The 17,642-nt window shown below is 40.6% G+C and overlaps 1 protein-coding gene across 1 annotated transcript in view; it reads left to right on the top strand.

The window, feature by feature from the left end:
- PRIM2 (primase, DNA, polypeptide 2 (58kDa)) overlaps positions 1-17,642 on the top strand; it is a 346,489-nt gene that overhangs the window by 281,112 nt on the left and 47,735 nt on the right. The window contains exon 11 of the mRNA XM_010848522.1: positions 15,835-15,961. Coding sequence (XP_010846824.1) covers positions 15,835-15,961 — 127 coding nt within the window. The remainder of the gene's footprint in view (positions 1-15,834; positions 15,962-17,642) is intronic.

The raw sequence follows: 17,642 nt of genomic DNA, 5'->3' as shown, positions 1-17,642 counted from the left end.
GGTTAGAAGCGGAGAAGGCAATGGCACCCCACTCCAGTACTCTTGCCTGGAAAATCCCATGGACAGAAGAGCCTGGTAGGCTTAGTCCATGGGGTCACTAAGAGTCGGACATGACTGAGCGACTTCACTTTCACTTTTCACTTTCATGCATTGGAGAAGGAAATGGCAACCCACTCCAGTGTTCTTGCCTGGAGAATCCCGGGGATGGGGGAGCCTGGTGGGCTGCCATCTATGGGGTCGCACAGAGTCGGACACGACTGGAACGACTTAGCAGCAGCAGCAGCAACCTTTAGAAGACAAAGAAAACACTTGCCTACAACAGGAGGCAGCAGATCCATATTCGTTTTCTTTTTGTCCCTGAAATTGTAAAGGAACAATGTAACTTCCCGCTGTAAATTAAATCTTTATCTCATGCTCTTTGTCATTTCAGGATATGATATAGTCCATCTATGTTTATTTCCTATAAAAATGCAATGTAGTTTTTTCCTTTGGTTATCTGCTATATAGCCAGGCTTATATAATTAGAAGATGAAGTGAAATCTAAATGTATTATTGTGACTCTGGGAAAATCATTTGATCCTCAGTTATCCTGAATCTGATTTTATAATTATTATGGAAGTAAAATTGTGTTAAAGATCTTGTCTTTTTTGTAGAGAATCTGATTTATTTTTGACATCAATAGAAAAATGTGTATTTTCATGAGCTCTGAGTAACCACTAGAGGGGGGTCATGGGTAGCTAGTTTCCCATTTGCTATTTATTTGAGACTTAATGATGCAAAAAGATTGACAGTAAAGGTGGAGAGAGGAGTACCAGCGAGTGAACTTAACAAGGAAAGCTGGAGTGAAGATATTGATTTGTACAAAATGGTATACCAGAGAAAACTATTAAACAGGAAAATACTTATATTTCTATATGTTGATAAAAGGTGTACTCCACCGGAAATATGACAGTTCTGAAACTTTATGCACCCAGAAAGATATCATTGAAATATATCAGTATATATGTAAATATTTAAGCATTTATTCTAAAAATGTTTAGATGTTTCTTAACATTTGCAAGATTGGGGAGTTATATTTTTGCAGTCATCCTTGTAGCTCTTCACAACCTTAGATTTATTGCACTTAATGTGTACAGTAGGTTATAAAGCAATATCTTGAGACACCTTTTTAATGATAAAGCTAGATCTTTAAAATTCTGTCATAATAGAAATTTAGTTCTACAAAATACAAACACTGTGGATTAAAGTATACTCTAGATAAGGTAATCTAACAAAGCAAAGTATTAAAAAAAATGATAATTTGACGAAAACGAAATCTGGGGAAATCAGTGAATAGGATGAACCTAATCTACATTTATTTTGACCTCAAAATGTTGGTAAAAAGCAATACTGTATTTGTGAAGAGGGCGCCTTTCCCTGGCCAGTGAGACATTCTGGTCAGCTCACTTCTGCATACTCTCGGGTTGCATTGTTTTCAGTTTGCTTCTCCTGTTTCCAGTGAGTGTAAAGACCGGTTTATGCAGGCTGAGCCAGCTGGTCTTAGACCCAGAGCATCAGGCAGCCTGCTCCTCTGCTTCTCTGTGGTATTTGTTTGTTGTTGGCTCTTAGGCTGCCAACAAGATAATTGGCCACCTTTTTAAGGGCTACTGAATTTAGTCTTCTATACTGTCTGTGTGTGATTCAGTAAATGATTTTACTTTAGTGAATGAAGGTTTGTCTGTGGTTTCTGTCTTCAAATTTTTAGAAAATTTGTTTAGAATCTTGTAAGTTTTCATTCACTATTATGTCAGTGGCATCCATACCAGTGAATAAAGCAGACTTTCTAAAACAAGTATTCCACATAGGATGCTGAAAATTCCACTATTGACCTGTGCCTTCTTAGTATCAGGCAAACTGGATGAACAATTGGTGATTTTTTATTCTATTAAAAAATTTTTTAAAACGTTGAAATACAATTGTATTAGTTTCAGGTGTACAGCAAAGTGAGTTGGTGCAAAAGTAATTGTAGTTTTGCATTGTTGAAATTTGCCATTTGATATAGGAATACATTCTAAGTAAATGTGCTTATGTCATACATCATTTTAATGCACATTTCTCACTTTATGTTCTTTTGCTAATGACTTACTACTTGCTATTTATTTTATATTTGTTTTATACTATGGAAATTATGTTAGACAAAAAGCAAATTCAAACAATTTTCTTATTTGAGTTCAAAATGGGTTGTAAAGTAGCAGAGACAATTTGCAACATCAGCAATGCATTTGGCCCAGGAACTGCTAACGAATGTACAGTGCAGTGGTGGTTCAGGAAGTTTTGTGAAAGAGACGAGTCTTGAAGATGAGGAGTGTAGTGGCCAGCCACCAGAAGTTGACAAGGACCAGTTGAGAGCCATCATCAAAACTGATCCTCTTATGATTACACAAGAAGTTGTCAAAGAACTCAGTGTTGACCATTCTACAGTTGTTTGGCTTTTGAAACAAATTGGAAAGATGAAAAAGCTCAATAAAGTGGGTACGTCATGAACTGACTGAAAATAAACAATATTGTCGCTTTCAAGTATCATCTTCTCTAACTGTATGCAACAACAACAAACCATTTCTCAATCGGATTATGATGTGTGATAAAAAGTGGATTGTGTATGAGAACTGGGAATGACCAGCTCAGTGGTTGGACTGAGAAGAAGCTCCAGAGCACTTCCCAGAGCCAGACTTGCACCAAAAAAGGTCATGGTCACTGTTTGGTGGTCTGCTGCCAGTCTCATCCAGTACCGCTTTTTGAATCCCAGTGAAACCATTACATCTGAGAAGTATGCTCAGCAAATCCATGAGATGCACTGAAAACTGCAACACCTGCCTCTGGCGTTGGTGAACAGAAAGGGGCCAGTTCTTCTCTACAGCAATGCCTAACTGCATGTCATACAACCAGCACTTCAAAAGTTGAACCAATTGGGCTATGAAGTTTTGCCATATCTACCATATTCACCTGCCATCTTGCCAACTGACTACCACTTCTTCAAGCATCTCGACAACTTTTTGCAGAGAAAACGCTTCCACAACAGGCAGGAGGCAGAAAATGCTTTCCAGGAGTTCATCGAATCCTGAAGGATAGATTTTTATGTTACAGGAATAAGCAAACTCATTTCTGGTTGGCAAAAATGTGTAGATTGTAATGGCTCCTATTTTGATTATTAAAGATGTGTTAGAGCCTAGTTATAATGATTTAAAATTCACAGTCGAAAACCATAATTATGTTTGCACCAAGCTAATATTCTTTTTCAGATTATTTTCCTTTATGGTTTATTACAAGATGCTGAATGTAGTTCCCTGTTTTCTACAGTTGGGCCTTGTTGTTTAAGGTGATTAAAAGTCGAATTGTTGAGACCTCTTTTTAAATCATGTTAAGTATTTGGCAGTGGGAAGTTGTTAACTCTCCTTTGTCACTGAGAGCTAAGGGAGTGATCAGTGTAAGGCTCGCTTTCAGTTCCCTGGTGGGGGATGGATCCAGTGAGCATTCATACAAGGAAGATGCTCAGCGGTTCAGCCTTGTGAATGTGGAGTGAACAGCTGCAGTTTGCTAGGCTTTGTGCTGGCCTGGGCTTCAGCCTGGACCACAAGGGGCACCGAGTAGGCACTGCAGAGACCAGGGTTCTTTCCCTGTCGCCCTGCGGTTGGGAACTAGACCCCTTGCATGCTTTCGTACATGGGCAGGGCTGCACTAGACGTTGGCTGACACCTGCTGCAGGTCTTTAAATTCCAGCTGATGAGGGAGCTGCGTTCACTGAAGTTCAGGTCCAGACACCGGGGAGGAGAGGGGTAGGTACTGTGTCCTGCATCCTCGCTCTCTTCTTTCACTCCCCCTTTCTCCTGACTTTGTACCGAGTTCCTTGTCACATCTCACCTCAAATGGTAGAGTGCCTGGTACTGGTAATTTGAAAGCAGGAAGAAACACTTTTTCAGATTTTATTTTTTCATTTTAGATGGATAACTTCAAATTTCCCATTTTTAATGATTCTAAAATCATGATAAATTAGAAACTAATGCTATGTAAGTGACTTGTTAGTTAACCATTTCTTTGAGAGTAGACACTTTTCCCTGGTATTCAGTAGAATCAGAAGCATTGTGTATAGCTGTGGTTCACTGTGACTTTCAGATGTCCATGAAGCGACTGAGTTGCAACAGGGAGGCAGCCTACAGTTGCATGCTTGCCATGGATAACTAACAGTTTTCTGTATTTATTAACTTTGGAGTAGTTTCTAGAAAGTGAGAGTAAAATTTTAAATTCCATCTCTTCTCTACTAAATAATTGAAATAGCTATTCACTTGACCTCTTGAAAGTTGGCTTATTTATAAAATAGGGATACCTGACTTCCATACATTACAAGTAGTAAGGGGTCTGAGAAGAACCATTTTGTCACCACTAAAGATCTGTGGAAATGCAAACTGTTAATTATTGAAGTATCACTAAGCATGACTTTGATTTGATTGCTGGTAGATAACAGTAGTTATCTAATTGTACTAAATCCTCCATTAGGCATTTAGAAACGACGCTCTTTAATATCTGAGTGAATAGATACAGTTAAAGTGATGGAGACCATACAGCCCTAGGTCACAGAAGACTCTCAAATCTAATTTTTTGAGTCGATATCAATACAGACCTTGTAGCAGAGTATGAAAGACAAACCAACCCACTAACACCACACCCTGCATTCCTGAACACATTGCAAAGCGGGGAAACAAAATTTTTAAATTGTAGCTTGATCTTGTCTCAGGTAAATTTGAAGGAAAGAAAATCCACACATTTGGGGATCTAGAACTGAAAATGTTCTTCATGAAAAGGGATTAGGATGTGAACATGAAAAACATATATCCTGCTTTTCTGATGATACCTTCAGGGAGGAATAAATCTTGTCCTGTACTCATCCCAAGTTCCCCAGCATGGACCCTGTAGATTAGCCTGGCAAAGGACAGGTTTCCAAGGAAAAAACAAAGTATAGTAATTTATACACATGCAGTACATACAGGAACACACAGTGATGAGTAACTCATGGGGTATTTTCAATTTGCACTATATTCAGTTTTAGCCTAAATAAAAGAAAAGGGGTTTGGAGCTTCTGGGCCAGGGAGGCAAGTTTGGGAAGTCAGTTCAGTCACTCAGTTGTGTCTGACTCCTTGCGACTCCTTGCGACTCCATGGGCTGCAGCACGCCAGGCTTCCCTGTCCATCAACAACTCCTGGAGCTTACTCAAACTCATGTCCATCAAGTCAGTGATGCCATCCAACCATCTCATCCTCTGTCATCCCCTTCTCCTCCTGCCTTCAATCTTTCCCAGCATCAGGGTCTTTTCAAATGAGTCAGTTCTTTGCATCAGGTGGCCAAACCATTGGAGTTTCAGCTTCAGTTTCAGTCCTCCCAAAGAATATCCAGGACTGATTTCCTTTAGGATTGACTAGTTGAATCTCCTTGCAGTCCAAGGGACTTTCAAGAGTCTTCTCCAACACCACAGTTCAAAAGAATCAGTTCTTCTGCACTCAGCTTACTTCATGGTCCAACTCTCATATCTATACATGACTAATGGAAAAACCATAGCTTTGACTAGATGGACCTTTGTTGGCAAAGTGATGTCTCTGCTTTTTAATATGCTCTCTAGGTTGGTCATAGCTTTTCTTCCAAGAAGCAAGCATCTTTTAATTTCATGGCTGCAGTCACCATCTGCAGTGATTTTGGAGCCCAAGAAAATAAAGTCTGTCACTATTTCCATTTTTTCCCCCCATCTATTTGCATGAAGTGAAGGGACTGGATGCCATAATCTTAGTTTTCTGAATGTTGAGTTTTAAGCCAGCCTTTTCACTGTCTTTCATGTTCATCAAGAGGCTCTTTAGTTCTTCTTTGCTTTCTACCATAAGGGTAATGTCATCTATGTATCTGAGGTTATTCATATTTCTCCTGGAAATCTTGATTCCAGTTTGTGCTTCATCCAGCCTGGCATTTTTCATGATGTGCTCTGCATATAAGTTAAATAAGCAGGGTGACAATATACAGCCTTGACGTACTCCTTTCCCTATTTGGAACCAGTCCATTGTTCCATGTCCAGTTCTAACTATTGCTTTGTGACCTGCATACAGATTTCTCAGGAGGCAGATAAAGCACTTCCCAAAGCCAGACTTGCACCAAAAAAAGTCATGGTCACTGTTTGGTGGTCTGCTGCCAGTCTGATCCACTACAGCTTTTTGAATCCTGGCGAAACCAGTACATCTGAGAAGTATACTCAGCAAATAGGTGAGAAGCACCAAAAACTGCAATGCCAGCAGCTGGCTTGGTCAATAGAAAGAACCCAGTTCTTCTCCATGACAACACCTGCCACACATACAAAACCAGTGCTTCAAAAGTTGAATGAATTGGGCTACAAAGTATCACCTCATCCGCCATATTTACTTGACCTCTTGCCAACTGATTACCACTTTTTGAATCATCTTGATGACTTTTTGCAGGGAAAATGCTTCTGCAGCCAGCAGGTTACTGAAAATGCTTGCCAAGGGTTCATCGCAATCCTGAAGCACAGATTTTTACATTTCAGGAGTAAGCAAACTTATTTCTGGTTGGCAAAAATGTGTTGATTATAATGGTTCCTATTTTGATTAACAAAGGTGTGTCTGAGCCTACTTATAATGACTTAAAATTCACAGCCTGAAACTGCAATTACTTTTGCACCAACCTAATACTTGACCATTAAGTAAAATCTCTTTTTAAAATTTCACCTTTCAGACAGACACAAACTGGTTTTGTGCAAGTTTTGTGCAAATTATTGTAGCAAATAATTATAGTGTATACTTAGTAGCTTACAGTTTACAAAATGTTTTTGCACAGAGTGAAGGACAGGTCTCATTGTTTCAATATTAAAAATGAAAAAAAGAGACTGAGATAATTCCCTAACATTCAGCTTGTAGGTGTCAGAGCTAGAACCCAAATCTGTGTTCTCTGTCTGACTTCTGCTTCCTCTCCACCTGGTGAAAATTTCTCGCCAGGGAGAAATGAATTAACTCCTACAGAGCAGAAGAAATATTCAGTATCCATATGAGAAAATTGACTGAATTAAAGTAATAGCAGCAGTGCCTTCCAGCTGAGTTACAGACCTCAAATTGCTCACCTGACTGAAGGTCTGATGAATATTAGAATAATGAGATTTCAGGTTTTCTGATGAGGAAGCTGGAAGCAAAACATACAAGTAATTTAAGTAATATTAAACACCATACCACATCTGACTCACTACTTAATAACGCCAGCTATGAACTGTCACTAGTCATCTGCTTCTACAAGGAGGAAGTCCCTGACCACTGCAGTCACTGACCTTCAACACCCCCTGAAAGGAGGTTAGGGCTGAGAGCAGGAGAGACCCTCTGTGCTCTGGGATGCCTGGCAGAACAGGCTTCAAATAGTTAGATACTTTCAGGTAGAGATTTTATGAACCCAAATTCTTGCACCTTCTCATACCTAGAAAACCACTAAAATCATTAATGGAAGCATCTACTCTTGACTAGCAGCTACCTTCTGCCTAAGTGTGTGTTTGATTGCCTGTGTGCCTTGTTACTAAAATGACATGTATACCGACCTCCCCTCTGAGTCTTTGGAGCAGTTCCTCAGAGCTTTCTGAGAGGCTGTCTCCTGGGCTGTAGTTCTTATTTCAGATAAAACTTAACACAACTCTCACATTGTACATTTTTTTTTCACTTGAAAATAATAAATAGGTAATGATTACCCCACAGTTTTGTGGGTTTTTTTTTGAAAATTGGAGTATAGTTGATTTACAATATTGTGTTAGTTTTGGGTGTACAGCAAAGTGATTCAGTTTTTTATATATATATATATACACACACACACACACACACACACATGTATGCGCACACACACATACATATATCTATTCTTTTTCACATTATTTTCCATTACAGGTTATCACAACGTACTGACTATAATTCCCTCTACTATAAGTATGTCCTTGTTGTTTATCTGTTTTATATAAAGTAATGTGTATATGTTGGGTTTCCCACGTGGATCAGTGGTAAAGAATTCACCTATGAAGCAGAAGATTCAAGTTCGATCCCTGAGTCAGCAAGATCCCCTGAAGAAGAAAATGGCAACCCACTCTAGTATTCTTGCCTGGGAAATCCCATGGACAGAGGAGCCTGGTGGGCTGCAGTCCATGGGGTTACAAAGAGTTGGATATGAATTAGCCAGTACCTGGCAGCAGCAGTGTATATGTTAATACCAAAATCCTAATTTGTCCCTTTCTCACTTTCCCCTTTGGTAACTATAAAATTGTTTTCTCTGTCTGTGAATTGGTTTTTGATTTGTAAATAAGTTCATTTGTATTATTTTTTAAGATTCCATATATAAGTGATAACATGTGATATTTGTCTTTCTCTGTCTGACTTACTTCACTAGGTATGATAATGTCTAGGTCCATTTGTATTGCTGCAAATGGCATTATTTCATTCTTTTTTATGGCTGAATAGTAGGCCATGCGTGTGTGTACCACATCTTCTATGTCCATTCATCTGCAGGTGGACATTTAGGTTGTCTCCACGTCTTGTCTATTGTGCATAGTGCTGCTTTGGACTTTGGGGTGCATGTATCAGTTTGAATTAGTTTTCATCTCTTGCAGATATGCCCAGGAATGGGATTACATGATCTTATGGTAGCTCTGTTTTTAGTTTTTAAGGAACCTCCATACTACTTTCCATAGTGGTTGCACCAGCTTACATTCCCAGCAGCAGTGTAGGGGGGTTCCCTTTTCTCCATATCCTCCCCTGCGTTTGTTATTTGTAGACTTTTTATGATGGTCATTCTGACCAGTGTGCAGGGATACCTTGCTGTAGTTTTGATTTGTATTTCTCTGGTGATTAGTAATGTTGAGCATCTTTCCTGTTGGCCATCTTTATGTCTTCTTTGGAGAAATGTCTAGTTATGTATTCTGCCCATTTTTTGATTGGATTGGTTTTTTAAAAAATATTGATTGAGAATGTATTCAATACAGAGCTAATTCTGTGCTTGATGTTATGCCAAGTGCTTTATTCAGATGAGCTATTAGCTAATTGTCATACCAACCCTGTGAGTGAAATGTTACTCTTTTGTTTTTGTATGCTGTGTAAGGGAATTGCTACAAAGAAGTTGAGTCACTTGTCCAAGGTCACACAGTTAACACATAGTAGAGGTGGATTTCAATTCAAGTATTTGATTTAAAGCACTTGTCTTAACTATTAATCTTCAGTCTTCAAGCCTCCTTCATTGTGTTGTTGGGTTAGAATGTGTGATGTTTCAGTGCTCTCTCAAAGAGTTAAACTGTGGCTAAAGTTAAGAGTTAAAGAGAAGTACTTGGAATCTGTAGGTGAACGGTAACAAGATTAGTTTTACAGATAATTCAGTAATTTAGTAAGTATTTAATGGGTGCGCTGTGTAGTAAATGCTTATGGCATGCGTTTAAGCAAAGCTTTAGAGAAGTGGCAGGAGGAGCGAGAATCAACAGGTCTCCAGCTGCAGGAGAGCTGGCGAGAATGGGTGTCACAGCGAGCCCATGGTGGCTTCACGCCCTTCCCCAGGGCAGCTCTGTTTCTACACGTGGCTCTGCTGCTGAGCTGTGCCTTCCTGGTAGCTTCGGGGGGCCCTCTGGTGATGTGTGGAACGCTGGACCTGGGCACTGAAGGACCGGCCTCTGTAGGGAACACCCTCTGTGTGTTCCTCAATATGTAAACCAGAGTTCCAGATTCTTGTGAGTAGGAAACAACCCAGAAAAAGGGATTGACTATGTCTTTGTTAGAATTGCCATATCTTTACCTTCTTCTCTGCTCATATACTTATGGTTGTTTTGCCTCCCTTAGGTCAAGAAGATTTTCCTTTTTGAATATAAATCTCTCTCTGAAGAATACTTGGTTTTGAACTGTTGTCACTTAACTGTGCAAGGCACCTTGACTTATGAAAAGCAGGTGTTGCCGTCCTGCCAGTAGGAATAATACTTGGTCTGGGGGCTTTTCTTGGCAGGAAATACTTTCTTCTAAGGAAGACCATGCATGACTCTTGGCACTTAGAGGTTTATATATACTTACGGCTTCTGAGTAGATTTGGGTGTAAATACTATAAAAAATAAAATAAAATGGAGTCTCTGTGCTGTGGGTGGAGCTGGGGTGGGAGGCAGACTTGTGAGGCACTCTGAAATAGACAAGCATGAGAGGATTAAGATGCACCTGCTTTATTGCATATCTTGAATTCCATTGGTGACATAGTGGCTCGGAAAACAACTTGTTGCTAACTTGGGCACAAATGCAGATTGCAGTGCCACAGCTGGAATGCTAGGACTAATTTGGAAGGGTGCCAACTTCTGCTTGACCACCTTCAGGCTGTTGATTTTCTGGTGTTTCCTATTGCTGGCTGGGGTGGGTTGGAGGAGGCAAGACAGAAAAGAGTGCTTCCACCTGGTTCTCACGCTCCTTCCCATGTAAGTACTTAGAGACGTTCCTTTGAATTGTGGATGTGGACACCTGAAAAGTATTCCCTAAAACATCACCCAATAAATGTACCTTCTGCACAATATTTCAAGAGTTTGCCACTTTGAAAACTAAAGAAGACAATTTGTATTATAAATATGTGAGTAGCCTGAAAACTTAATAAGGTCCAAATTTAGATATACATACACATAAATGCGAAACAAATTGGAAGGAAAAGGGAGAGGGAGGATACTAACATTAGCTTTTTTTCCTTAGAGAGAGTAGCTTTTCATTAAACAGAATGGCTGACTGAAAAGTTCTTTTAGTGTTTCCTGATGAACGTAGAGAAATCTTACGTCTAATTAAATTCACTTCATACCTGAAAGTTTGCACAAAGAGATTGATTATAGTTAAATGCTTATGACTAACAAAACAAACAGAGGTTGTCCATAAAAGATGTTTGCTGGAACTTTTAACATTCTTATTTTCACCAGTGAAATGTAATGATAATTTGAAAGATTTTTTTATTTCTTGAAAGTTTTCTTTCAGTTGAAATGCCATTTGTTTTCCTGGCTATAGATTGCTTGTGGGCACATCAGTAGTTATGAAACCATAAGCTACTGGTTGTTGAAAATTACAGCAGTCTTTTTCTTTTTTTTAAAGTAGAAATTGATAAACTGATTTTAAAGTTTATAAGGAAAAGCAAGGATATAAAATAGCCAAAATAATATTGAAAAAGAACAAAACAAGAGGACTTACATTACCTGAAACTGAGACATGCTTTAAATATGTAACAAGGACAGTATGGCATTAGCAAAAGAATGGGCCTGTAGAGCAATGGACTACAGAATGAAGCAGGACAAAGGCTAATAGAGTTTTGCCAAGAGAACACACTAGTCATAGCAAACATCCTCTTCCAACAACACAATAGAAGACTCTACACATGAACATCACCAGATGGTCAACACCAAAATCAGATTGATTATATTCTTTGCAGCCAAAGATGGAAAAGCTCTATACAGTCAGCAAAAACAAGACCAGGAGCTGACTGTGGCTCAGATCATGAACTCCTTGTTGCCAAATTCAGACTGAAATTGAAGAAAGTGGGGAAAACCACTAGACCATTCAGGTATGACCTAAATCAGATACCTTATGATTATACAGTGGAAGTGAGAAATAGATTTAATGGACTAGATCTGAAGAGTGCCTGATGAACTATGGACAGAGGTTCGTGACAATGTACAGGAGACAGGGATCAAGACCATCCCCAAGAAAAAGAAATGAAAAAAGCAAAATGACTGTCTGAGGAGGCTTTACAAACAGCTGTGAAAAGAAGAGAAGTGAAAAGCAAAGGAGAGAAAGAACGATATACCCATTTGAATGCAGAGTTCCAAAGAATAGCAAGGAGAGATAAGAAAGCCTTCCTCTGCGATCAATGCAAAGAAATAGAGGAAAACAATAAAATAGGAAAGACTAGAGATCTCTTCAAGAAAATTAGAGATACCAAGGAAACATTTCATGCAAAGATGGGCTCGATAAAGGACAGAAATGGTATGGACCTAACAGAAGCAGAAATTAAGAAGAGGTGGCAAGAATACACAGAAGAACTGTTCAAAAAAGATCTTCACGATCCAGATAATCACGATGGTGTGATCACTCACTTAGAGCCAGACCTCCTGGAATGTGAAGTCAAGTGGGCCTTAGGAAGCATCACTACGAACAAAGCTAGTGGAGGTGATGGAACACCAGTTGAGCTATTTCAAATCCTGAAAGATGATGCTGTGAAAGTGCTGCACTCAATATGCCAGCAAATTTGGAACACTCAGCAGTGGCCACAGGACTGGAAAAAGTCCGTTTTCATTCCAATCCCAAAGAAAGGCAATGCCAAAGAGTGCTCAAACTACTGCACAATTGCACTCATCTCACATGCTAGTAGTTCAGTTCAGTTCAGTCGCTCAGTCGTGTCCGACTCTTTGCGACTCCATGAATTGTAGCATGCCAGGCCTCCCTGTCCATCACCAACTCCTGGAGTTCACTCAAACTCATGTCCATCAAGTCAGTGATGCCATCCAGCCATCTCATCCACTGTCGTCCCCTTCTCCTCCTGCCCCCAATCCCTCCCAGCATCAGAGTATTTTCCAATGAGTCAACTCTTTGCATGAGGTGGCCAATGTATTGGAGTTTCAGCTTTAGCAACAGTCCTTCCAAAGAACACACTAGTAGAGTATTGCTCAAAATTCTCCAAGCCAGGCTTCAGCAATACATTAACTGTGAACTTCCAGATGTTCAAACTGGTTTTAGAAAAGACAGAAGAACCAGAGATCAAATTGCCAACATCTAATGGATCATGGAAAAAGCAAGAGAGTTCCAGAAAAGCATCTATTTCTGCTTTATTGACTACACCAGAGCCTTTGACTGTGTGGATCACAATAAACTGTGGAAAATTCTGAAAGAGATGGGAATACCAGACCACCTGACCTGCCTCTTGAGAAACCTGTATGCAGGTCAGGAAGCAACAGTTAGAACTGGACATGGAACAACAGACTGGTTCCAAATAGGAAAAGGAATACGTCAAGACTGTATATTGTCACCCTGCTTTTTTAACTTATATGCAGAGTATGTCCTGAGAAACACTGGGCTGGATGCATCACAAGCTGGAATCAAGATTGCCAGGAGAAATATCAGTAACCTCAGATATGCAGATGACACCACCCTTATGGCAGAAACTGAACAAGAACTAAAGAGTCTCTTGATGAAAGTGAAAGTGGAGAGTGAAAAAGTTGGCTTAGAGCTCAACATTCAGAAAACTAACATCATGGCATCGGGTCCATCACTTCATGACAAATAGATGGGGAAACACTGGAAACAGTGGCTGACTTTATTTTTCTGGGCTCCAAAATCATAGCAGATGGTGATTGCAGCCATGAAATTAAAACACTCTTACTCCTTGAAAGATATGAGCAACCTAGACAGCATATTAAAAAGCAGAGACATTAGTTTGTCAACAAAGGTCCATCTAGTCAAGGCTATGGTTTTTCCAGTGGTCATGTATAGATGTGAGAGTTGGATTATAAAGAAAGCTGAGTGCCGAAGAATTGATGCATTTGAACTGTGGTGTTGGAGAAGACTCTTGAGAGTCCCTTGGACTGCAAGGAGATCCAACCAGTCCATCGTAAAGGAGATCAGTCCTGAGTGTTCATTGGAAGGACTGATGTTGAAGCTGAAACTCCAATATTTTGGCCACCTGATGCTAAGAGCTGACTCAATTTAAAAGACCCTGATGCTGGGAGGGATTAGGGGCAGGAGGAGAAGGGGACAACAGAGGATGAGGTGGTTGGATGGCATCATGGACTTGATGGACTTGAGTTTGAATGAACTCCGGGAGTTGGGTGATGGACAGGGAGGCCTGGCGTGCTGTGATTCATGGGGTTGCAAAGAGTTGGACACAACTGAGCGACTGAACTGAACTGAACTGAACTGATGTTGGAAAAGATTGAGGGCAGGGGGAGAAGGGGATGACAGAGGATGAGATGGTTGGATGGCATCACTGACTCAATAAACATGAGTTTGGGTAAACTCTGGAATTTAGTGATGGACAGGGAGGCCTGGCGTGCTGTAGATCATGGGGTCACAAAGAGTCAGACATGACTGAGCAACTGAATTGAACTTATAGAGCAATGGAATAAATTATCTTCAATAAATGGTGTTGGAAAATGTGTTTTCCAGTTTACATGGGGGTACCAGATATACTATCCCATAATACACTACTTTGGCATGTTGATGAAAAAAAAAAAAAGCACAATGTGAGAGTTGTGAGTTAAGTTTTATTTGGGGCCAAATAAGGACTATAGCTCAGGAGACAGCATCTCAGATACCTCTCAGAAAGTGCCCTGAAGAGGTAGCAGGGAGGTATATTTGTGATTTTGGGGAAGGGGGAGTACCCAAAATCAATCACATGTTTATTGCATAAGGTTTCTGCTAGTCTTGTGAGGCTTACTGCTCATTACAAGGAACAGATATCACCATGAAGGATTTTAGTGCTTTCATAGATAACAAGGAGATGCAAGAATTAGGCTCATAAAATCTTATCCTGAAAATATCTAACTCTCTGAGGACCTCTTCTGTCATTTTTTCTCAGAACGCAGAGTGCCTCATTCCTAATCTCCAAACTGAACTCCTTTCAGGGGGGTTTGAGGTTCAACAGCTGAAGCAGCTCATAATTTGATCCTTGTAGAGGTAGAAGGCAAGTGCCAAGTTGTAGGTGATACCATTTAGTGAAGTTGTAGAACGTCTAAAGCCATGGTGACAGAAGTGAAACCAGTGGATGCTTCTGGGTGTGTGGGTTGGGGAAGATGCTGTGAAGGCTTGAGGGAGCTCTGTGAATGATGGAAATGTGCCGTTTCTTGATGGTGGTATATGTTACATCAAACTGGAGACTTTATATTTACGCATGTCACTCAGTGTAGATTATAGCCTCAAAATTAAAAATCTCACTTCTAAACAGCAAGGTCCTACTGTATAGCACAGGGAACTATATTCAGTGTCTTATAATAACCTATGCTGGAAAATAATCTGAAAAAGAATATATGTATGTATATGCGTAGTTGAATCACTTTGCCATACCCCAGAAACTAACACAATGTTGTACATCAGCTGTATACCTCAATAAAAAGAAATCTCATCCATAGAAACCCACAGTATTTTCTCATCTCGTGATTCTTTTTCCTGTGCTCTTTAAAGTATTGGACAGCTTAGACCCACTATACTGAGCCTTTCAATAAATATGAGTTCCTTTTCATCCCACCCATGCGAAGTCCTTCCTGTGCAGTTATCTTGCTTGTTCAACATGAGTTGGGAATTCCTGGCAGGAGGCAGTCACAGTATTCTTTCATTCTTGAAGCATTTGCTGACGGCTTGCTTTTGTGTAGTGAAAATGCAGGGGAGGCATTAATTATATCAGGAGGCCCTTCAGAAGTAGAGTAGGCAAGATGTGGGAATTCAGGGAAGACTAGCATAAGGTGGATACAGAAGATGATTGACATCTTGCATGGTCTTTGGAATCAAGCCAAGAAAAGGCAAATCGATTATTCTTCTCAGGAAAGAATTATCCTCATCTTTAAACATATAAATATGAACATTAACTGTCTCTAACCTGATAAATTTATTTCCTTTAAGTTTTGCACCTTTAAAAACCTATAAAGGACCCAATGTTGGGTCTGATATAGATGTACATCTGCCGTGAATGCTGAATTTATTTTAGAAAGTGTTACTTTGTATGCTTTGATTCCAGCTGGCACTGCTGGCACCATCAGTTCAATGCTGGCTTAATTTGTCTCTTCTCTCTTTTTCCTCCAATCAGTTTGATAAAGGGTACTCTTACAACATTCGTCACAGCTACGGAAAGGAAGGCAAGAGGACAGACTACACACCTTACAGCTGCATGAAGATCATCCTCACCAATACACCAGGCCAAGGGGATTATCACGGTAAGTGCTTTCTCTGACATGTCTGTAATGCACAGACACCCAGGAGCTTTGCAGGGAACAGCGCAGCAGACTTTGCATTACTAAAGGGAGTGGGCTTGTGGCTTCCTGTCAGTCATCAGGACAAGCCAGAGGTCCACTGGCTGTTATAGTCTGTTTTATTACTGAGCCGGGCCAGTAAGAGAACGTGGTCCTTCTGTGTTCCACTTTGTGCTGAGCCAGGCTCTTCAGGCATACAGCTTCTTCACCTGCTGTTCTCCTTCTTCTGCATGTGGCTTAGACAGCTGATCAAAGCTTTTTAAAGTTGAGTGCCTCAAATTTTAGAAGGGTAGATTCATTAATTTTCTATCTGATTAACAAAAAAAGGCTAAGCGAGGGATTTAACAAGTCATGATTTCACATATCTATCAATTTGCCTAAGTTGTAGGTTAAAAAAAAGTTAATACCAACCTAGATAGCATATTCAAAGCGGAGACTTTACTTTGCCAACAAAGGTCCGTCTAGTCAAGGCTATGGTTTTTCCAGTAGTCATGTATGGATGTGAGAGTTGGACTGTGAAGAAAGCTGAGCACCAAAGGATTGATGCTTTTGAACTGTGGTGTCGGAGAAGACTCTTGAGAGTCCCTTGGACTGCAAGGAGATCCAACCAGTCCATTCTAAAGGAGATCAGTCCTGGGTGTTCTTTGGAAGGAATGATGCTAAAGCTGAAACTGCAGTACTTTGGCCACCTCATGCGAAGAGTTGACTCTTTGGGAAAGACTCTGATGCTGGGAGGGATTGGGGGCAGGAGGAAAAGGGGATGACAGAGAATGAGATGGCTGGATGGCATCACCGACTGGATGGACGTGAGTCTGAGTGAACTCTGGGAGTTGGTAATGGACAGGGAGGCCTGGCGTGCTACAATTCATGGGGTTGCAAAGAGTCAGACACGACTGAGCAACTGAACTGAACTGAACTGAATTTACTTGGCCAAGTGCAGGTCTCGAAGAGAGGGTTCTGTCTGTTTCCAGGTCCTCAGCACATTGCTTATTTACTTCAGTTTCAGCTCAGTCACTCAGTTGTGTCCGAATCTTTGCGACCCCATGGACTGCAGCACGTCAGGCTTCCCTGTCCTTCAGCAACTTCTAGAGCTTACTCAAACTCATGTCCATTGAGTTGGTGATGCCATCCCACCATTTCATCCTCTGTCATCCCATTTGCCTCCTGCCTTCCATCTTTCCCAGCATCAGGGTCTTTTCAAATGAGTCAGTTCTTCGCATCAGGAGGCAAAAGTATTGGAGTTTCAGCTTTAGCATCAGTCCTTCCAGTGAATATTCAGGACTGATCTCCTTTAGGATGGACTGGTTGGATCTCCTTGCGGTCGAAGGAACTCTCAAAGAGTCTTCTCCAACACCACAGTTCAAAAGCATCAGTTCTTTGGTGCTTCAGTTCAGTTCAGTTCAGTTCAGTTCAGTCGCTCAGTCATGTCTGACTCCTTGTGACCCCATGATCGCAGCATTCCAGGCCTCCCAGTCTATCGCCAACTGCCGGAGTTTACCCAAACTCATGTCCATCGAGTAGGTGATGCCATCCAGCCATCTCATCCTCTGTCGTCCCCTTCTCCTTCTGCCCCCAATCCCTCCCAGCATCAGAGTCTTTTCCAATGAGTCAACTCTTCGCATGAGGTGGCCAAAGAATTGGAGTT

Source organism: Bison bison, unplaced genomic scaffold, assembly GCF_000754665.1.
Source record: "Bison bison bison isolate TAMUID 2011002044 unplaced genomic scaffold, Bison_UMD1.0 scf7180017864270, whole genome shotgun sequence".
In the NCBI taxonomy this organism is placed as follows: Eukaryota; Metazoa; Chordata; class Mammalia; order Artiodactyla; family Bovidae; genus Bison; species Bison bison.
This window is presented reverse-complemented; position numbering and strand designations above follow the sequence as displayed.